At 43.1% G+C, this 23,194-nt stretch overlaps 1 protein-coding gene across 4 annotated transcripts in view; it reads left to right on the forward strand.

Annotated features, from left to right (window-relative positions):
- The window catches only part of LOC110520268 (adenylate cyclase type 5), a 138,319-nt gene that overhangs the window by 52,160 nt on the left and 62,965 nt on the right, over nt 1-23,194 (forward strand). For all 4 annotated transcript variants that reach the window (XM_021597450.3, XM_021597451.3, XM_090229994.1 and 1 more), the window contains exons 2-3: nt 17,713-17,862; nt 21,753-21,874. In XM_021597450.3, coding sequence (XP_021453125.2) covers nt 17,713-17,862; nt 21,753-21,874 — 272 coding nt within the window. The remainder of the gene's footprint in view (nt 1-17,712; nt 17,863-21,752; nt 21,875-23,194) is intronic.

Raw genomic sequence — 23,194 nt, forward strand, 5'->3', positions numbered from 1 at the left:
ATGATGTGTGTGTGTGTTTAAGATTGTGCATGCATACACAGTACATGTGAGAGATTATGATGTGTGTGTGTGTTTAAGCTTGTGCATGCATACACAGTACATGTGAGAGATTAGGATGTGTGTGTGTGTTTAAGCTTGTGCATGCATACACAGTACACGTGAGAGATTATGATGTGTGTGTGTGTTTAAGCTTGTGCATGCATACACAGTACACGTGAGAGATTATGATGTGTGTGTGTGTTTAAGCTTGTGCATGCATACACAGTACACGTGAGAGATTATGATGTGTGTGTGTGTTTAAGCTTGTGCATGCATACACAGTACATGTGAGAGATTATGATGTGTGTGTGTGTTTAAGCTTGTGCATGCATACACAGTACATGTGAGAGATTATGATGTGTGTGTGTGTTTAAGCTTGTGCATGCATACACAGTACATGTGAGAGATTATGATGTGTGTGTGTGTTTAAGCTTGTGCATGCATACACAGTACATGTGAGAGATTATGATGTGTGTGTGTGTTTGCTTAGGCGTTTTCCCTAATGTCAATGTTCATGTGAGAGACAATCCTAACCCCATACAAGGTGTGCATAGCACTGAGGACTTGGGGATTGGGATACATTGTGTTGCTCTTAGCTATTGACAGTGCTATAATACAGACCAACTCTACTCTGGCTCGGAACTGTGTATCCTAACTTATCTACAATTTACGAGGATCCCAGTCTGGTCTATTTTTGCTTGGTGGACGACGGACGGAGTGCAGTCACTCACAGCGTTGCTTTGATCCGGAAGAAACAGAGGCAGACTTGTGTCTGCTTAGTGCTCATTGTCCCTGGCTTGGACAGCTCCTGTGGATACAAACCCAGTAGCACAACCAGCATGTCATGTGGAGTACTAGGTCATAAAAATGATATGTGATGTCGTGTATAGAAGCCCTAAGCCACGTTGATTTATAGGAAAGTAGCTACAGATGCGGTCAAATATATCGGCACCCTTGCACTTTACAATGGAGCAGAATGTTATTTTTTAGAACTGGTTGAATGGTAATTTTTACCCAGTAGGCACCTTCAACTTACCACAGGTGAGGTCATTTACACAGTAAATGAAAACTTGCTTCTAACCAAATGAATATGAATTTTGAATAATTAATCCTGACCATTCTTTGTCTTTAAAGGAAACATCCAAATTTCAGTTCAGGTCCTGAGCATTTTATAAGAAATAGTGAATTGTGCTAGGGTGCCAATATATTGGACCGCATCTGTATATGTCTCTTGTAATCGCTCATGTAGAGGGGAATGTGTGCGTGTGTGTGTGTGTGCGTGTTTGTGTGTGTGCGTGTTTGTGTGTGTGCGTGCCTGCCTGCATCACCCCTGTAGAGGGAATTCAACCCTCGCTAAGGTTATCAGCTTTGTTTTAAAGGCACTCGAATGAAGCCAAGTAGCCAACACTCCAAACATAATGAAGCACAGATACAGAGATATCCTAGGACAACATTAATATTTATCCCCAGTTTGTCCGAGAATGGTATGCCTGGTATGCCAACCGTTCCAGTTAGTTGATTTGTTCACTGACTGAGGTCTGTGCTCTCTGCTCCAGTCCAGCTACTTCTTTTCCATGCAGGCATTGTTAGTTTAGATTCCATTTGCTGTGCCTGAGTGGCCCATTATTCCCTCTGTGTTATATTATGGGAATGAGATACTTGTTAACTCAAGAACTGCGGTCAAATATGCCTTATTGAAATACAGTACAGCTTTCATGTAAGTCACCATGAAGCCCTGGGAGATTATGTTTCCCTGGTCACAGTAAGTCTGTTTATCTTACATGTCAATCCAGTTGGTTTGTCGTGACCTGTGTCGAAGGTGACCACACAGGTGCCTGAGCTGCCCAGTTGCCCATGAACCAGAAGACAAAATGCCCTGTTGATTTCACAGATTCAATTCGAACCTTATGTCCATTCTGTTCATACCAACGGCAGTTGTGCCTTATAAGATTCGTGATGGTTTCCCATCTCTACTAGGCCTAAGTAGATTGTTTTGGCTAAATCTTTACAACAGGCTTTATCCCATTCAAAAAAATATAATGCTGGTTCTAATTATAGACTGCCAATTGGCCTGGAGAACAAGATAATGTGTACTTTCTGAGAGTACTAAGACTAGGCATCGGTAATGATGAAGATCAGACAGACACCCTGCTAAGCTCAGCTCTATACACTTGGAGAAAGTTTGTCTTTCTTTCTCCTTGGACTGTGTTGTGGAAAGAGGGCCTGTGCCTTGGCTGTTGTTTGGCCAGACTGGTACTTATCTCTGAGTTATCCATCCGTGTTCTATCTGTGTTGCCTCAGAGAGTGATAGAGTCAGTATTTCTACCAAACCTGGCAGGCACCTGTTGTACTGACCAGAGACTTTGCGATTGTAGCTTACATCATTTTGGAACCGCAGAAACAAGCAGGGCAATTTATTTGTTCGATGTTGATATCCACCGACAGTTAAATGAAACGTTCCTGGCAGTTTGACTGGGAACTTTGGTCTCCACTGATTGAGCTAGCCTAAATGTATCTTAATTGAAAAAGCATTATTCTCTTAGCACACTGACCCAAGCCTTCTCTCGCCATTATCCAATTTCAGATCATCACCCTTTGAAATGTGGCCATTGTTTGAAGGGTATCAACTGCCTGATAGTAGAACAGAGGGTCCATAGGCCATTCTGGTCAGATATTATTCTATTATTTTCAAGGCTTAAGTATATTATCTTTTGTTTTGAGGGTGTTATATAGGCCTAGTAGTGCAAGACAAAATATATTTGTCAACCTACTGTACAAGAATTAAAGGTCCGATCAGGCAGACCCTATGAAGATATAAAGTTGCACTCACATAATTAAATACAGTAGAACATTATCTCTATGACAGGCACTCGTATATTTTCAGTGGAGAGGATGGAACATCTTAACTACTGTTTTATCTGGGGGATGGAGATTCACTAACGAGCCGCCTGGCGCCCCAAAGCCATAGGGCAAAGGGTCTGATTCAATTAACCATCTAAAACCACCTTTACAGCTATCCCAAGTGGCCAATCCAACAGGTATATTACAGGCTTCTATTGGGTCAACAGCCCAAATAGATAATTTAGCTAATTTACAAATTATTATGATGGAGGGGCCATGGTTTGTTAGGATAATAAAATAAATTCAGTGCAACCTTTTTCAATTGACATTTTTTCAGCCGTATTGCTTGTAAACGGGGGACAGAAATTGCTGGGTAGGCACCTGCAAGGCCAGAGCACTCAGTCTGCCACTGCTGCAACTGAGAGTGTGTGTGTGTGTGTGTGTGTGTGTGTGTGTGTGTGTGCATGCACACATCCCATTCATTCACCTCTTCACTGCTCCACTGAGTGTTCTAGGTCAAGTATGGCCATTAGAACAGAGAATACCTCATCCACTGACAACCACTGTCAGTCCACTGTCAGTGCATATCATGGGTGTATTATGAGGTAGCTAGCTAGCATTAGATCTCTATAATTCACTATGGCTAGAGTTAGCTCATAGCCTCATTCTGTATGCCAGTGACACAGCTGTAGGTCATGACCTCAGGTGTAAGCAGATGTTATGTGTTCTGTGTTGATCCTCAGAGGCCCCTTGTAGTTCATGTCATGTTGAGAAGATGTCTAGCGAAATAAACCAGTTTTGATCATGCTAACTTGGTGGTCAGTCATCACTTATTCATAACACCCTATTTACTAGGTCACATAAACAACAGTTAAAGCTGTATAGCAAAAACAGGTTCACTGATGAACAGTTAACATTCTTTGGCGATACCAAAACTTAATATAATATCCAAAACAGATACCATAACAGATAAACCATGGTCAATACAGCCCAAACAGCTACAGGAACTGAAATGCATGAAAGTGGGAAAACAAAACAACAATTTTCATAATCATATGACTATATCCTGCCTGCAGACGTTGGTCTTTTTAGACGAGGCTACAGTATATCTGTTCTCTCTGTCTCTCTCTGTATCTTTAGAAGGAGAAGAGGGTGACTTTGTTCTTCAATGTGTACATCATTCTGCTTTATCCTAACCACTCCAAAAGACAACCAAACACACATACAGTTGAAGTCGGAAGTTTACATACACCTTAGCCAAATACATTTAAACTCAGTTTTTCACAATTCCTGACATTTAATTAGGTCAGTTAGGATCACCACTTTATTTTAAGAATGTGAAATGTCAGAATAATAGTAGAGAGAATGATTCATTTCAGCTTTTATTTCTTTCATCACATTCCCAGTGGGTCAGAAGCTTTTTCAGTTCTGTCCACACATTTTCTATAGGTTTGAGGTCAGGGCTTTGTGATGGCCACTCCAATACCTTGACTTTGTTGTCCTTAAGCCATTTTGCCACAACTTTGGAAGTATGCTTGGGGTCATTGTACATTTGGAAGACCCATTTGTGACCAAGCTTTAACTTCCTGACATGTCTTGAGATATTGCTTCAATATATCCACATAATTTTCCTCCCTCATGATGCCACCTATTTTGTGAAGAGCACCAGTCCCTCCTGCAGCAAAGCACCTCCACAACATGATGCTGTCACCCCCGTGCTTCTTGGATGGGATGGTGTTCTTCGGCTTGCAAGCCTCCCCCATCTCCAAAAAGTACGATCTTTGTCCCCATGTGCAGTTGCAAAGCGTAGTCTGGCTTTTTTATGGCAGTTTTGGAGCAGTGGCTTCTTCCTTGCAGAGCGGCCTTTCAGGTTATGTCGATATAGGACTTGTTTTACTGTGGATATAGATACCTTTATAACAGTTTCCTCCAGCATCTTCACAAGGTCCTTTGCTGTTGTTCTGGGATTGATTTGCACTTTTCGCACCAAAGTACGTTCATCTCTAGGAGACAGAACGCGTCTTCTTCCTGAGCGGTATGACGGCTGCGTGGTCCCATGGTGTTTATACCTGCATACTATTGTTTGTACAGATGAACGTGGTACCTTCAGGCATTTGGAAATTGCTCCCAAGGATGAACCAGACTTGTGGAAGTCTACACATTTTTTTCTGAGGATTTAGCTGATTTCATTTGATTTTCACATGATGTCAAGCAAAGAGGCACTGAGTTTGAAGGTAGACCTTGAAATACATCCACAGGTACACCTTCAATTGATTCAAATCATGTCAATTAGCCTATCAGAAGATTCTAAGGCCATTACATAATTTTCTGGAATTTTCCAAGCTGTTTAAATGCACAGTCAACTTCTGACCCACTGGAATTGTAATACAGGGAATTATAAGTGAAATAATCTGTCAGAAAATAATCTTGTTGGAAAAATTACTTGTGTCATGCATAAAGTAGATGTCCTAACAGACTTGCCAAAATTATAGTTTGTTAACAAGAAATTTGTGGAGTGGTTGAAAAACAAGTTTTAATGACTCCAACCTAAGTGTATGTAAACGTCCGACGAGAGGTGTTAGTGTTTGTATCAGTTGCACCAAAGAGCAGTTTGTGTATGGTAGGATCGAAGGTTGGGTGTTTCCGTGTGGACGGCTGCCTTAAATATAAACCCCCCTCTCCCCTCCTCCCCCTGCCTACCCCATCTTCTCCACCCTGTTAGTTGTACATCTGTAGGGAAGCTGGCTGGCTGGGAGCCCTTTGGCCCACTGTTACATAAACCTGAGCCCAGCTGAGCCTCACAGGACAGACTGCAGCCTTTATCCTGCCATACTTCCCTGCGCCACAGAGCACAGCAGAGCACAACTCAACTTAATGACGTCAGCCACACGGAGGCTGTGTCCCTGAGCCCTGGTCAAAAGAAGTGCACTACATAGGGAATAGGGTGCCATTTGGGATGTACAGACAACACAGAGGCTCCTATTGACAAGAGTTGAGATGTTTAGAAGAAAAAATGTACATATTTTAACTGGGACATAATCACATGACGTTTTGTCCCCCCAGCCCCAACCCAGACTCATCCTTTCTAACGCCATCTGTCCTCACGAGGTGAGCCCCAGAATGCACCTGACTATGGACGACTCCATGCCAGATGATGAATCAGTTTCTCTGGTTGTGCTTAGAGTAGTTCTCTACGGGCCAGTTTCTTGGACACAGATGAATGCTTTTAAGTTCAGGAACAGATTTCTGAGAGCTCTCACGAAGATTATAAACCGCATCGTTTGGGTCCTGGATGCTGATTGGCTGAAACAGCATTTCACGGGTATTACAAAAAAAGTACTTTTTACTGTTCTTATTACGTTGGTTACCAGTTTATAATAGCAATAAGGTACGAGGGGGTGTGGTATATGGCCAATATACCACGGCTAAGGGTTGTATCCAGACACTGCTTTGCTTCGTGGCCTGTAGTACAGTATATTGGCCATATACCACACCCCCTCATGCATTATTATTAAAGAGCAACTGCCTCTAAAAAACAACTTCTCATTTAGAAAACAGCCTATGAGGCATCGATATGAGTCCGAAACATTTACTCTACTGTCAAAATTGACTACAAGTGTAAATAGAAAAATGTTTGTCATAAAGTCAGTCTCCTCCACAACAGAGTTTTGTGAGACTTGTGGTAATGACTGCATCACAATGTAAATTAAGGTTGGGTTTATTTCAATCCAGCCCACATACCCACAGCTGGCAGCACGCAAGTAATCATCAATTTGGAGTGCAGCTGCTCGCGACCCAATCGTAATGCCCGTGGTAAACTTTGGGGATGGTTAGTAAATTACACAATGTTCTGTACATGGGACAATATGTTAACATTCCAATAACTCCACATTTCAATGACTTAAAAACGTCAAAACAACTATAAATTGTAGAAATTCATATGAAAGCATTTAATGAGAACTAAAAGGTGTGCAACATGAAAATATTGTCTCACTTACATTGTGTAATTTATTGATGGTCCCTAAATAGCCCCAGAGATAGGCTATCCAAAGTCAAACCAATTTTGACAAGGTTGGACAACATCCAGCTGAAGCTAATTGGTGAAAAGTCTGGCTAACTCTTCCCACCTGTGAACACACACAAGAGACACTCACATCAAACCACACCCGAAACCAACTCACGTTTGAATTCAGTGATGGCCGCTATCATTTCTTAAGTAACCAAATCTACTACGAGGCCAAATCAGAAAGTGCAGTCACCCTTTAACTATTTGTCTGTAAGTGAGTGAGAGGAGGCGATCGGCTTGGGAGCTTTTACAAACGTTTTATTTAAACAGGGGTCTGGCCTCCAATGAGCTCAGTTGTTGAGGCTGGTGTGTCCTCATCTCACATTTTCAGTCACTGCGAATTTTCCCTGTGAAGAATATTTTGTTTACTGTGACCTGTTACCTCGGTGTGAGTTGGAACGATCCATCACTCTTGTTTTAAAAAAAAATATGCTTGACCCAGGCAGAACTCACCTTGAAGGCCACTGTGTTGACGTATACTATGAAATTACACACACACAAAAAAACACTGTCTTAGCCCTAGTGACACAATTGCACTGAATTGTTCCATATGTTGAAATAGGTTGAAGAAAAGCCTTCCAAAAGTGTAAAGTGATAAACGCCCACTACACGCAGAGAGATGATGGCTCATTTGAATAGACTAATTACTACAAGGCCGGTGACATTCATTAGCCAACCCCTAGATGTCCACTGTCAGTATTTGGGGATGGTGTCTCCAAGCAACACAGTGATTTGATTTCTCTCCCATCCTGGTCATCTATTATTTAGATTTTATTGAACCTTTTATTAAACCAGGCAAGTCAGTTATGACAGCCTTATTTACAATGACGGCATAACCATCGCTAGTTGTATATTTGACGTTTGGTTTGTTTGGCCTTTTGATTTGTAGATAATGGTTTGGAGGTAGCCAGTGGCAGTCTGGACACATTGTGGCATTAGGTTGGAGTACCAGCCAGGTATGACATCACAGATGGATGACTGTAAAGGGTTTATTTGTGTGGCTGCAGGTTGATCCTGGACTGGCCTGAGATCAGTCCTGTTGGTGAGATCGGTACTGGGCTTGTATTCACAAAGAGTCTCAGAGTCGGATTGCTGATCCAGGATCAGGTTCCCCTCTTTCCATATAATCTTAGTCATTATGATCTAAAAGTTTAAAGAACCACTGAACACTGATTGGTACGTGTGTTTTTCTGTTGCTCTTTAGAAATTTCAGTCTTGGAGGTGTGTTTCCCGTTTGGTTAATGATATTTGTTCCCCAAGAGACACCGTAGACGTGGAAGCCTACTGTATTTCACTTCCTCAAAATCCCCAGAATAAATGTAAGATAACTCAAGAAATCTTTAATTCATTTTGACATTTTTGCCGAGGATGTTTTAGTTGCGCAATTTTACATCAAACTAAGATGTTTGGTGCTGAGCAGGTCTTCACACTGTCTATGGTATTGGATGGTGAGCAATCACCACAGCTGTTTACCCCATGTTAGTGGGCAAATGGACATCATAAAGTCAAAACCCTTGTGTTCCAAACTCCGTTTTAGACTAGACTGACTTTATGACCAAAATCATCCTATTTACACTTTGTAGTACATTTTGACACTGCAATAACTGTTTCTGACTCCTATCGATGCCACATAGGCCGTTTTTAAAGAGATCTATTGCTTTTTAAAGCCTGTCGCTCTTTAAACTGATGCTAGATCAGCACTCCTTCTCTAAGACTCTTTGTGAATGCAGGCCCGGATGGTGAGATTCATATATGGAGATTGGGCCTCATATTCAGAGCTGCCAGACTAGAGGAGAGGTATAGGCCCTGGGTGAGGACTGATTCCATATGAGATCCAGCATCGGTCATGGCTGATTTACTTCTAGTGGAGCGAGCCTGAGAGGGGGAAGGGTTAACGATGGAGAGATGGGAAGAACAGAGCAGAGGGAGAGATGCTGAAGGTAGGAGGTAATTAAGGCGATTTGTGTTGGGACAGAAAATATACAATTCCGGCTTGTTTAATCCAACCTTGGAAGTGCCCAGTTGAAACTTCTTGATTCCTCTGATCTTTGCATCTTAAACCTGTAGACATTTTTGCGTACCCGCTGAGACATGGTCTGCCCATGTACTGAACCAGTGGCTGAAGACAAAGGTTATGACTTGAATCATTAAATTTGACATGATATGACTTCTAAACATGTAAATAATTGGATTGATTATTGACCTACCTGAAAACCAAAGTGTCAGATGCATTTTGGCTTGTCTTCCAGGTTCCGGTGAGGAAGGAGGCATTTAGCACTTAGCTTGTCCTCTTCTCAAGGTGTTTACCTTGGTGTTTCCTGCTGAGACTAAACTACTCTATTTTCATGCAGCCTGTTGGAGATCTCTGAGGCAGGGGACAGAGCCATATGTCACCCCTGCCTATTGACTGGATGCCCTTGGGACACATCCCCCACCCCCAGGCCTGTCATGTCACTCTGCTCATCTGCTCAGACAGAGCTTTCTGGAGAGATCAGGTTCCTAGCTGCTCAAATCTCCACTGATAGGCCCTGGTGGTCTGTAACCATAACCAAACACATCATTCATGTCAAGTGGATACACTGTGTCTGTGACCAGTACATTATTACTACAGTACTATGAGCTGTGTTCTTCTGAGGTACAGGGTGGAACATATTTGAGTCATCCTGGGAGACAAGGGAGATGTTTCTCACATATAATTTTGTAATACCAGACCAGTAGACAATGGGACATCCAGTGTGTGTTGGTAGGCTTCACCTACTTACTGTATGTTTGCAAAACTGTCCTCCTATCAGTGTGATGTATCTGAAGACTTACGGGTTGCATGATGGAATCCTCATTCCCCATCCTGGGTTTTTGATACTGATCATGATGACCAAAGGGAATTCTACCAAGGTGTTGCCTTTCTTTTCTTTTGGTGACGGTATTATTTCATAGGGAACATACAGTATCTGCCTTCTATTAACAACTACATGTGTTTATTGTTAGGGTTCCAATGTATGGGAGGAAATTTGATTTGAGTGCTAGCTGTTGACATCAAAGCACTCCAGAGCCCACTGTGCCCCATGTGGCTGGTGTTTGCAAAGGGGGCTATATTTGGAATGGCTTTGAGTCTCTCTTCTCTTCTTTTTTGAAGTGGGGAGGGAGATGAAAAATGTAAAATGCTTTTTCTTCTGTTCCGTGGTTGGTGGTGATGGGCACACCAACCTTTCTACTTCAAAGGTGTGAGTCAGAATTCAACATTTATGACTCAACGGGCTCAGCTGCCGTCTCCTGTGTCGCATGGCAAGAGCATTTAAAATGAGCATTCAGTACCCATAGGAGAACAGCTCCATTTAAAAGCTAAGCAACAGTTTGGCACACAAGACTGTTTAGTACTACAGTAAAGTATTACATTGATATTGTAATCCCCTTAGCCCCCAATCCTCTGGCCAGGATTCAATCAATTGCAGATAGTGAACTTTTAAATAGCTCTTTCAGAAATACCTTTGATTTACATGTTCCAGATGGAGGGAGTTGACACTTGGTATAGAAATTGTCAGTGTGGTTGCGTGCTCTGCATGACTGCAAAACCTGGTTCCCTTTCAGAACTGAATGGGTCACCCAATGGGCCTGCAAGTGTTAACTTCCTTCCTCTGTCTGGATGTCACTGCTGTGATAATCAAACACACTTATTCAGGAAGTCTGTTATTGATTGGATCCTGACCTTCAGGCCTACATTGCTGTTGTCTCGTCGTTGATTTCATAACGGATCACATGAAGAAGCAAGCGTTTGTTGAAATGGGAGCACAAGATATAGCTCTGATTACGAAGAAGTTCATGGAGGAAAGATACAAGTTAGGATACTGATATAACCAGGAACAGAAGTGCTTTGTAGTATGTGTCTGTGTGTGCGTGCGTTTTATAAAGAAATTGACTCATTTTGCCTCGGTCTGAAGTATTGCAGTGCTAATCTATTCAAGGGAATTCATTTACACTCGTTGAATTTACTGCGCTGGCTAATGTAGTACAGGTCAAACTTGTGTCGCATTTTGAAAAAAGCCTTTTTTCCCCCATTAAAACATCACATCATAGAGAATGCCCACCTTCTCTTTTCACTGTGACACACCATTATGTCTGGCACTACTTTGGAGATGCACTTAGCTACTGTCAGCCTGAAGAAGATCAATGTCATTATGTTCTGTATCATCATCCATTCCCAGGTGGGTAAAATGTTCTGGAGATATTCTTCACTCTCAGAGTCAGTTTGGAACAACAAGATTATGGCCCAGTAATTCTAAGTAATCGCCAGCTGAATACTGTTCCTCCCCATCACACAAAGTGAAACTTTTGGATTCTTGGAGCCTTCCAGCTTATCATCACATGGACTGAATCAGACGTTTCAATGGGACATTTGATGGGGCTTTTGGTAAATGAAAAATGTCAAATTCCTGCACGTTTTCTATTTCTTTTCAAATTACATGTATCTTGACCAACACATGGCAGCACATTTGCCTTGCACATGAGAGCGTTATAGGACGTTATGGAACCGTAACATGTGGCACCTCACAGTGCCGTGTGATGCTGCTCACAATAAGCAGCAAGCAGCCTGGCCGGCACATGACTTGCATTTATTTTAGCACACAATGCACTTCATTGTGTTGACTTCACCCATTCTATATAGGGATTCACATTTAGACCATATCAAACCATTCTCCGCTATACATTCTCAACCTGATGACTGTCCTGTAAACGGGGCCCTGACTGTCCTGTAAACGGGGCCCTGACTGTCCTGTAAACGGGGCCCTGACTGTCCTGTAAACGGGGCCCTGACTGTCCTGTAAACGGGGCCATTCAAAATTATTATTATTCTAAAATGTTTTTGTGTGATTTTTTTATTGTGTGTGATTTTTTTATTGTGTGTGATTTTTTTTAAACAATACAAAACATACACATACAAACGACAATATCACACAAACATCAACTACATCACACCTGCCCAGACCCACCTGTTCACACCCCCCATCTCCAGCACCCTCATCACTCTCCACCACATGACCTCAAACTGCACCATTTTGTTTCTCTCCGTCGCCCAGGCACTTTCAACATTTAGATAATAAAGCATTTGACCTTTCCATTGTGCTAACAATGGAGCATGGGTTGATTTCCAGTTTTGAAATATACGTTTTTGATTGACAAGAAAAGTATCTTCCAACCAATCGGGTATCTCACTGCATCCTCATATGCCATGTCTTCAAATATGCAGTCAGATTAATTAAAAGTACATTTACATTGTAATACTTCTGACAGCCAACTTTCTAGCTCCACCCATAACTTGTTGACTGTTCCAAGAAGGCATGGATTATTGAGTCATTGTTAGTTTTACACTTAAGACATGACTCTGCCGTTGTGCTGTAATAAATTCTATACAGTAGTTTAAACTGGATTAAGCGTACATTTTAGCAAACTGTAATTTCATTAGTTATGTTCCAACATTCCCTCCGTCTTGAACTAATATCAGTTATTTTTAAGTCTTGGTTTCAATAGGGCCATTTTAAAGGGGGTGGAGGTCATAATTAAACATGAAATTATAACATAAATTTGCTACTTTTCATCTACTTGAGAATGCAGAGTTACAGCAGTTTGTCATCTGCTTATTATAAGCCATCTACAATCTAGCAGTCGGTGAAACACACTACGTTTTCAATGCCCCAGTGACAAAGGAAATTTTAAAAAGGCCATTTTCTCAAACTCAACACACCAAATAAAGCTGTCAGCAGCGATATGCACTAGGGAATCTTGCCATCATATCAGACATGGCTGATGAGTATGATTACAGTTCCTCAGAGGCCCTGGCTCACCTGGCTCAGAGGCCCTGGCTCACCTGGCTCAGAGGCCCTGGCTCACCTGGCTCAGAGGCCCTGGCTCACCTGGCTCAGAGGGCCTGGCTCACCTGGCTCAGAGGGCCTGGCTCAGAGGCCCTGGCTCAGAGGCCCTGGCTCAGAGGCCCTGGCTCAGAGGCCCTGGCTGGATCCTGGTGGTACGCTTGATATTGAGTTGTCTTCTCAGCAGAGAAGCGTCTGTGAGACTCTCTCTCTCTCTCTCTCTCTCTCTCTGGATGATGGGTAGGTAAATATTGACACCAGTACCATCTTGCTCTACAGGGTTTTATAATGTCGCACCTAGAAAGGTACGCAGGTGATCTAGTGCTCCGCTCGTTCCCTGGTTACAACCGACGCAAGAAATGCGTAACACAGCACAGGACTCAATTAGCGTGGCTTGGTAAACAGAAACACGACTACAGAAAAATGCAACAGGGTCTTTGTGTTTGAGTTTACACTGACACACTCCATTATCATAGAGGTTGAATACAGAAATGGGTCAGTAGGATTTGTATTACCATATTTGTTTTTGACTAAAAATAGCCTGAAGACTATAGTGATTTATAATAGCCTGAAGACCATATTGATTAGACATTTTAACAGTACAAATGGTTAACAGAACCAGACATGATGTTGGAGAGGACATGACTGTTATTTCAACAAATCGTTTATTAAAGGTTTATAAGCTATCTATAAACTCATGATTTATAGTTGATAATCTACTTATAAACATGGTTTAAAGTATATTTAAAGTGCTGCCACATAGGCTATTAGGAATTGTCCTGGACTTATTCGAACAAAAGGAAAACATATTCTGATGTCATCGACAGTTCTGACAGCAACAGTTCTTTACTGAGCAAATTAAAAACTAGCCCAGGTGTGTTGACATTTCTTCTTCCAGAGCCATATCTATTCCTTTTCTTATGCTTGGTTGTGGTTACAATTTTGTGATATCCGATTGGTAGTTACAGTCTTGTCCCATCGCTGCAACTCTTGTACGGACTCGGGAGAGGCGAAGGTCGAGAGCCATTCGTCCCCCGAAACACGACCCTGCTAAGCCGCACTGCCTCTTGACACACTGCTCGCTTAACCCGGAAGCCAGCCGCACCAATGTGTTGGAGGAAACACCGTACAACTGGCGACCTTGTCAGTGTACATACGCCACAGGAGTCGCTAGAGCGCGATGGGACAAGGACATCCCGACCGGCCAAACCCTCCCCTAACCTGGACGACTCTGGGACAATTGTGCGCCGACTCATGGGTCTACCAGTCTTGGCTGGCTGTGATGCAGTTCCTTAAACCACTGCGCCACTCGGGAGGTCCTGGTTGTAGTTATTCTAAGTAATGTGAGATTTTTCTGTGGTGTTGATGAGTGCTGCAGGATACATGCATTAACTAGAAAGAAACAGTACCACAACATGCAGGGCTTGACCTCTCCCGTGTTCACTCTGCTCTGCTCTGGATGTACTGCACACACACACACACACACACGTGCACGCCATACACACGTGTGCAGGCTTGCACACACACACACACACACACACACACACACACACACACACACACACACACACACACACACGCACACACACACACACACACACCATATACAGGGAGGAATAATATAATGCATCTGGGGAGATATAGATCCATTAGGTAAACAGGGTTTGTTGTCAAGGGTGGGCTGTTCAGGGGCCTCATCTGTGTACTTGTTTGGATTACAGGCAGGCAGTATTACATCCACCTGCAACATGCTCCACTACTCTCCCTGTAGACTCATGGTAATAGGACTGGGACCGTTGACTTTAAGTACTTGGGAGTGGGGTTTTTACTGGATTGCAAGGTTTGTTGATGTGTCTGTCCTCGAGGAGGGAGAGAGAAAGCTAGGCTCTCTTAAAGAAGGTATTGCTGTGCTCAGTGACATCAAGAAGCTCAGACATTTTAGTGCATTCTGTACTTTTGACAGACATTCAGGACATCAGCAGAACATCAACAGGTCAGAGACCTCATCGAGCCCCTCCCGCCTTTTCTTCTATTTGATTTGGGAGGTACGTTTCTTCTCGGGGGGGAGGGGGGGATCACTGCCTGATTCCACTGAACAGGTTAAAAAGTCCAGAGTCCGGGAAGTGAAGTGACTTTGGTCATCCTTTGTAGTCCTTCCTAATATGGTCGGACAAGGCCAGGTAAGGGAGTATAAATAGAGCAGGATTGTTGTTTGGTAATATTTGCATTGACCAGCTGGAAGCCTTCTCTGATGCTCTGTTGTTTCCATGGTAGTGCAGTGGGGCTGGAGGGGGGATGCAAATCCCTCAGCCTGGCCTCAGTCTGCACTGGCTTTAGCAGCTGCCCTACTGATGCTACTGGCCTTCTACTAATACAACTACTACTTTATTAGGCTCACTTAGATAGCTCAGTAGTAGGGAATGGCTATCACAAGGCCCTTTTTTCCCTGTGCAACATCCACATGACCATCCCTATCTGCTGCCCAGAGCTGGTAACCTCCACCATGCCGAGTCCGTACGGGAGTTGCAGCCATGGGACAAGACAACCAATTGTATCCCACAACCAATTGTATCCCGCTAAACAAAATATAAAAAATTGTATTATAGATTTCTTGACTTATATTCTATTTTGAGGAAGTGTACAGTATACTTCCTACTGCGTCTCATGTGGGACATGTGGGGTTCATCCAGTTGACCGTCTTTTTTTAAAGTAAATTATTATTTTTTTTTACCCCTTTTTCATGGTATCCAATTATTTAGTAGCTACTATCTTGTCTCATCGCTACAACTCCCATATGGGCTCGGGAGAGACGAAGGTTGAAAGTCATGCGTCCTCCAATACACAACCCAACCAAGCCGCACTGCTTCTTAACACAGCGCCATCCAAGCTGCACCAATGTGTCAGAGGAAACACCATGCACTTGGCAACCTTGGTTAGCGCACAGTGCATCCAGCCCGCCACAGGAGTCACTGGTGCACGATGAGACAAGGATTTCCCTACCGGCCTAACCCAGACAACTGCGCGTCGCCCCACGGACCTCCCGGTCGCGGCCAGTTACAACAGAGCCTGGGGGCGAACCCAGAGTCTCTGGTGGCACAGCTGGCGCTGCAGTACAGCGCCCTTAACCACTGCTCCACCCAGGAGGCCCTGACCTGTAGACTGTCATTATGTAGTTATATAATGGTCAGGGGTCAATGCAGCTCCACAAGGCTTTTAATACACCTTCCTGTTTAGAGTAGAAAAACACCTCAACCTCTTCTCGGTCTCTGTGGGATGATCTCAATTGCATACTCCTCACGTCCTCTCTCCTCACCTCCTCGAAACCCATTGGAGGAGAAAGTCAGAGGGGAGGGACCTCTGGCTTTCTCATCCAATGGGTTTTGAGAAGGAGAGAAGAGGCAAGGAGTAAGCAATTTAGATTCTCATATTCTCTTGTCTCCCATCTCCTCATCTCTATTTCTCTCTCTTTGTGTATTTTCTTTTTCTTTCTCCATCAGTGCTTACTCTCTCTCTCTTTTCCTTTCAGTCGTTTTGTTCTACTTTAAGCTTCATCACAACCTCCTATCCCTCTATCTCCTCCCTTCCTTTTCTCTTAAGCCTCAAGAGAGATCTCACTAATAGAATATTGACTCTATAAAGACATGTTGTTTTTTCATCATTGGACATGCCATCAGTGTGAGTAGGAGTCAGCTGCTGATTCTCTGATTCAGTCCATGTGTGGTTTCTGTGAAAGGGATGGCTATAGCCTATGGCTGCCAGTCTCAGGACAACAGTGTGCTTCTTTCATCTCTGCTGACTGAAGGTAGTTCAGATACAGCCTTCTGGTGCCTGGTGTTATGTTGGTTTGAAATAGCCACCTACTATTTGTTGTCTTACTTGTGCTTGCCTGTGGCAATAAAACCAATATAATAATATAAAAAAGGTGCCACTCCACTCAACTGGCACTCCAGACATGCTCAATCAATCACTACTTCTGTTTGTACAGATGGCCTGTAATCACTACTGATTGGCCCTGTCAGTGAGACATTACCAGACATTACCCTAACAGCACTGTCAAATTAGTGTCAATACTCTCCCTTTCTAACAGACCCATTTTTCACACACACACACACACACACACACACACACACACACACACACACACACACACACACAGGCTCGCCTGCCTTCCTGTCCTCAGTGTGCAGTGTGAGATATTTTGGCTGGAGATATGTGTGCAGGAGTACAGTTCAGAGCGGCTGAGACAGACAGACAGACGGATGTTATGAACCATGGTGTGTGTGTCCTGGTGCCCCTGATACAGACAGACAAGCTTTGTCACAAATGGCACCCTATTCCCTATTTAGTGCACTACTTTTGGCATGGCTCGATAGAGGTCTTGTCAAAAATAGTGCACTATGTACCATTTAGGACGCAGACACAGTCAGACAGTGTTGAGGGAGTTGAGATGCCAGAACAGAGGGGACCAGGGACACTAAAGGCTCCTCACTCTACTCAACAAGTAGGAAGACTGTAGGAAGAATACTGCTGAAGCAGGCCAGGGCTGTAAAAAATCAACTGGACTGCTCTCCCCCCCATATCTATGTCTTGGCTTATTTTGGTCTCCCTCCCCCCATCTATGTCTTGGCTTATTTTGGTCCCTGTACGATTTAAGTCATTTGGACAGTAGACACAACTACCATTTATGGGAATGGAATACTCAAAATGTGGTGACGGGGGATAATATTAGCTTGTACATCAAATCTCACACAGGAATTAGTCGCGGAGGGGATTGAAATATGCTACTGTAAGCATTCTATATTACATTTATTTAAAACTCTCTTCTTTCTCTTCCTATTTCTTCCTCTCTTTTCTCTATCTTCTTTTCTCTCCCTCTCCTTTCCCCCTGTCTCCCTCCCTCTCCAGATAGTGTCCAACGTCCTGATCTTCTCCTGTTCTAACATCGTGGGCGTGTGTACCCACTACCCAGCCGAGGGCTCCCAGAGACAAGCCTTCCAGGAGACCAGGGAGTGCATCCAGGCTCGCCTCCACTCACAGAGGGAGAACCAGCAGCAGGTAAGGCCTGTCATGGGACTGTGGAGGACTTGGCATAGTTATGGCTTTATAAATACATTTAATGTATGTATTCATACTTAATTATACAGTATTACTTGAAATTATAGTAATTAGTTGATATTATGGTAAGTGATAAAGATTGGTATAGTTGGTTTAGTTGCAGCAGATACTTTGATATAGTGTTTTCTGACACACTACACTCACACGCATGACACTTACACTGTCACATGACTCTGAAGGACCTAATAGGAGACAGGAGGTCATAGAGAGCAGGAGGTTCATAGGTTCAGATCACCTGTAATGATGTCTGCTTCTAAACTCAGCAAAAAAGAAACGTCCCAGCGTGGTAGGCGTACATTTTCTTTTAATTTTTTAGGAGTGCAAACACATGCAACACAAAAAGACAAGATCCCACAACTGAAGGTGGGAAAAAGGGCTGCCTAAGTATGATCCCCAATCAGAGACAACGATAGACAGCTGCCTCTGATTGGGAACCATACTCGGCCAACAAAGAAATATAAACATAGATTTCCCACCCTAGTCACACCCTGACCATCAAATAGAGAATTTATAGGATCTCTAAGGTCAGGGCGTGATAGGGACACATTATTCCATTTCTGTTTGTCACATGTCTGTGAAACTTTTTCAGTTTATGTCTCAGTTGTTGAATCTTGTTATGTTCAAACAAATATTTACACATGTCAAGTTTGCTGAAAATAAATGCAGTTGACAGTGAGAGGACGTTTCCTTTTTTGTTTAATAGTAGTTGTGAGGTCAAACTTGGATCAGTTCATTGACAGCCTGTCTCTTAACGGACTGTCTATTTTGTACTCCTTTAAACGGCATAGCATGTTCTCCGGAAACCATTCAAGCATTCACAGCCAACCTTCAGACTTGGATAAGGAAAGGACGTTTCTTTTTTTGCTGAGTTTATGAAGTCTAAGATTGCAGTTTATTTTTACAATCACTAGGACCCATTTGTAAATACTTAGGTTACTTCTTGGAAAGTCTTCACACAGTGAGCACAACAGCAGTCTATGTGGGCTAAACTGTGGATCATTTTTCATTGCTTTGGCACAAAATGCATTCAATGACTACATCTTTCAAATGTCATGAATTATTTTCTCACTCAGTGGATGTCCTGGAACAGAGGGGACAACATCACAATGTGTTCAGCAATATCCTCTGATGGATTGCTGTTACACAAACCACTAATTGGGCCATACAACACCGAGCATCTCATTTCATTACTGGATGACCTCTGTGGAAGGGTTGTGCCAGGTGAGGAAAGGGTTGCAGTGAGGCGAAATCGGCCAACGTTTGTGATTGTATGGGACAGTGTGACATTTCACCGCTCCCATGCAGTCAGAGTGGTTTGCAGCCCATCCCAGGATGGTGTCACTTTTCCCCCCACCTTACTCTCCTTTCCTCAACCCCATAGAGGAATTATTTAACCTCATGGAGGTGGAAGGTTTATGACCACATGATCAAATGTCGCAATGAATGCTGGATGCCTGGACATATCTGCAGAAGCTTGCCAGGGATGGACCAGGCATGCCTAAAGATTCTTTCCTAGGTGTGTTGCCCAAGATGACATAAGATGTAATGTGAATGAGAACCTGTGGCCAAATGCAGAAGACAGGGTTGATTAGTATTGCTACTGTATCTGTATCAGTAGATGGTGTATATACAAATTCTTGTATTTTGGAATCACTCAATGCCAAAATATGACATAAACCATTGAAGCATATTGCATCATGTCTGATTCATTCCTGTAACATATACTGCAGTGAATTCTAAACAGTAGAGAGGTGTCATTCTTGTTTTGTAAAGACATTTTACTAAAGAAAACATTGTGTAATGCTACCTGTTGTTAGTGTTTTTTAGGTCATTGTTTTATGAGTGACAAAGTGTGCTTGTTGGGTGACAACCTTTGCTAGTGTTATGGAAGAATGAATTGACTTGAGACATGTATGAAGTGTTTTGGTAGTTTTAGTGCATTTTGGATGTGAAATTAACTGCCGTGCCAAGCTGAAAGTTAGTTAGGAGAACTGTGTGAAGCTTTTTGAAAAAGTGACCTAACTATTGACCTAACTAATGGGTCCTAGCGATTGTAAAAAAAAATACCTGTAAAACTGCAATCCATAGGGGTGAACCTGCCACGTCCGTTTGCGATATTACAACGACAAAGACGTTACTTCAAACAACGAAAACGGTTTATTTTCCCCTCTATCACTGCACGTGCGATAGAGCAGCAATGTATGTACTACGATTTTAACCAAATCACATTGTATTGGTCACATACACATATTTTGCAGATGTTATTGCGGGTGTAGTGATATGCTTGTGTTACTAGCTCCAACAGTGCAGTAGTATCTAACAATTCACAACAATACACAGAAATCTAAATGTAAAATAATGGAATTAAGAAATATATAAAATTAGATCGAGAAATGTCAGAGTGGCATTGACAAAAATACAGTAGAATAGAATACAGTATATACATATGAGATGAGTAAAGCAGTATGTAAATATTATTTAAACATTATTTAAGTGACTAGTGTTCTATTATTAAAGTGGCCAGTGATTCCAAGTCTATGTCTATAAGGCAGCAGCCTCTAAGGTGCAGGGTTGCGTAACCGGGTTGAAGCCCAGCTTTGATGCACCTGTTCTGACCTCGCCTTCTGGATGATAGTGGGGTGAATAGGCCATGGCTTGGGTGTTTGATGATCTTTTTGGCCTTCCTGTGACATCGGGTGCTGTAGGTATCCTGGAGAGCAGATAGTTTTCCCCTGGTGATGCGTTGAGAAGACCTTCTGGAGAGGGCGGTGCAGTTGCCATACCAGGCGGTTATAGGATGCTCTCAATTGTGCATCTGTAAAAGTTTGTGAGGGTTTTAGGGGCCAAGCCAAATATCTTCATTCTCCTGAGGTTGAAGATGCGCTGTTGCGCCTTTTTCACCACACTGTCTGTGTGGGTGGACACTTTCAGATCGTCAGTGATGTGTACGCCGAGGAACTTGAATCCAGGTATAGACCTTACCATCAAATGCTTACTTACAAGCCATTAACCAACAATGCAGTTTTGAGAAGAAAAAAAAAAAATATTTTACTAAATAAAGAGAGAGAGATACAGAGAGATATACAGAGATAGTTAAAAAGAGATAGAGAAACTCTTAGCTAACAGCTAATTCGCTAGAATTGACAAGAAGTTAAAGAAGTGGGTTTGTGTGTTGTTGTTGGCCTATCCTAGCCACTCGGTAACACCCGTCCACCTACACCTGCTGCTGTGGTGTAAACAGAATAGGAGATTCGTCCCAAAATACACCCTGTTCCCTATATAGTGAACTAATGTGGACCAGAGCCCTGGTAAAAATGTGTGCACTATATAGGAAATAGGGTTCCATTTTGGACGCAACCAAGGAGATGGCATCAAGGGCTGGCCCACACTTGTCAACCAGTGATAACATCTCTCAGCAGGCAGGGATACTGTGCCGTGGGCGTCATCGCAATCGAGGGATGGAAAGATAGATGCAAGCAACCGTCTGTTCTAGTCCTAAACTACACAGGTCTTCCCCAGTTGGAATGACCAAAATCAAGACCTCTCCATTTCTGTCTCACTGTCTGTCTCGTGTAATGACTCCTATCAACTAAATCTCTGGTTTGTCCGTTTTGTCCGTTTTCTCTCTATTCTCTCCCCTGCCCCCCGCTCTCTCTCTCTCTCTCTCTCTCTCTCTCTCTCTCTCTGGTATTTTCTCTCCTTCTCTCTTTCTCCCTGGGTGTCTTCCCTCACTCTCTCTCCCCCTCCTCTCTCTCATCATCCTTCTCTCTCTCTACTTTCTACCTTCCTCCCCATCTCTTGCCCTCTCTCTCATTCCTCTATCTCTGCAGGAGCGTCTCCTGCTCTCCGTGCTTCCCCGTCATGTTGCCATGGAGATGAAAGCTGATATTAACGCTAAGCAGGAAGACATGATGTTTCACAAGATCTACATCCAGAAGCACGACAACGTCAGGTACCGGTCACCAATGCCATGATCAGGGAGAGTGGGGACACATGCAGTCAATGCCATGCTCCAAAGCTATGTCCAGGTCATTCTCTTAATCAATTACCATGCTACTTTACTCAGCATTACCTAGCCTCTGAGGATTATTACCATGTTGATAGTATGTGTTTAACCTCCAGTGGTAGTGGAGAGTATTACTAATCATCCAATAGCAAGCATTAAATATGTGATGTATTCTAGAGAATCAGAGTAGACACCATCTTGTTGATTATGGAACGAATGCACTAGGCCTACATTAGAGAGAGAGAGAGAGAGAGAGAGGTTTTCTCTGTGGCTGTCTGGCTTGTGGACACTAAGAAGACTCATAACGTCATGCTGTGTGTTGTGTTCTCAGAACCATGCCTGGTAGGCTTCTAGCTCTTGCAGACTAGAACCAAACACACATAAGAGGTGCTATTGTAGCTTTGAAGAGTCTCTTTGAACCACATGGGTAGAGTCGGAGGTCATGTATCTTTCACTCTTTTCTAAAACAAAACAGTCTTTTCATTGTCTGTGTGTATGTGATCATTATCAGTTTGTTGCCATGTTAGAGCAGAGAGAGTTGAACCTTAAAGTCAGAGAGGGTTTAGCTCAGAGGCCTGGCAGTTCCTAGAATATCTACCGCTATGGAAGGAAGGTTCAGTCACAATGCATGTGATGCCTGCTGTTTTTGAGAAGAATGAAAGATCGAGAAAACACACTCACGGACACAGGCACACAGATAATTCCATATAGCACTAACATTTATCGCTAAAAGTCTCTCACACATTTTAAAATGAGTCATAAGCTAGCCACACTGTAGAAAACACTATCGATGACAATTGGTTATGATAACGATGGCAATGCGGATGATGAAGATGCTGTGCGACAAAGAAGTATGTATATTTTCTGTTCGTGGTGATTCTGTCCGGCGACTGATCTCAACTGGCCCTGCACGAGGCTGCTTGAAAAAGCGTTGCCCCTGTTTTTAACTGACTCACTGGGGGTCTAGGATTACTGGCCGCTAGGCTAAGCTAAGCCTGGCTGACTGTGCGGCTAATACCCTGCTAAAGAGAGGGAGGCCTGGAGTAGCAAGCCGATAACAGTGCCCGGCCACCCTCTGTAATTGGGCAGCAGACAGACAACAGGAAAAGAGAGTTGACAGCTCCTGGCAGGGATAGAGAGAGAAAAAGAGAGAAAGAGAGAGGACACTTGGCTGTGGAGAGAGAGAAAGGATAGAAGACTGGGGCTGCTGTGTCTAACATTACTACATTACTAGTGCATGTAGCTGTAAAATCCTCGCTTCCTCTC

The sequence above is a fragment of the Oncorhynchus mykiss genome, chromosome 3, assembly GCF_057628025.1.
Source record: "Oncorhynchus mykiss isolate SJ-2025 chromosome 3, ASM5762802v1, whole genome shotgun sequence".
NCBI lineage: Eukaryota > Metazoa > Chordata > Actinopteri > Salmoniformes > Salmonidae > Oncorhynchus > Oncorhynchus mykiss.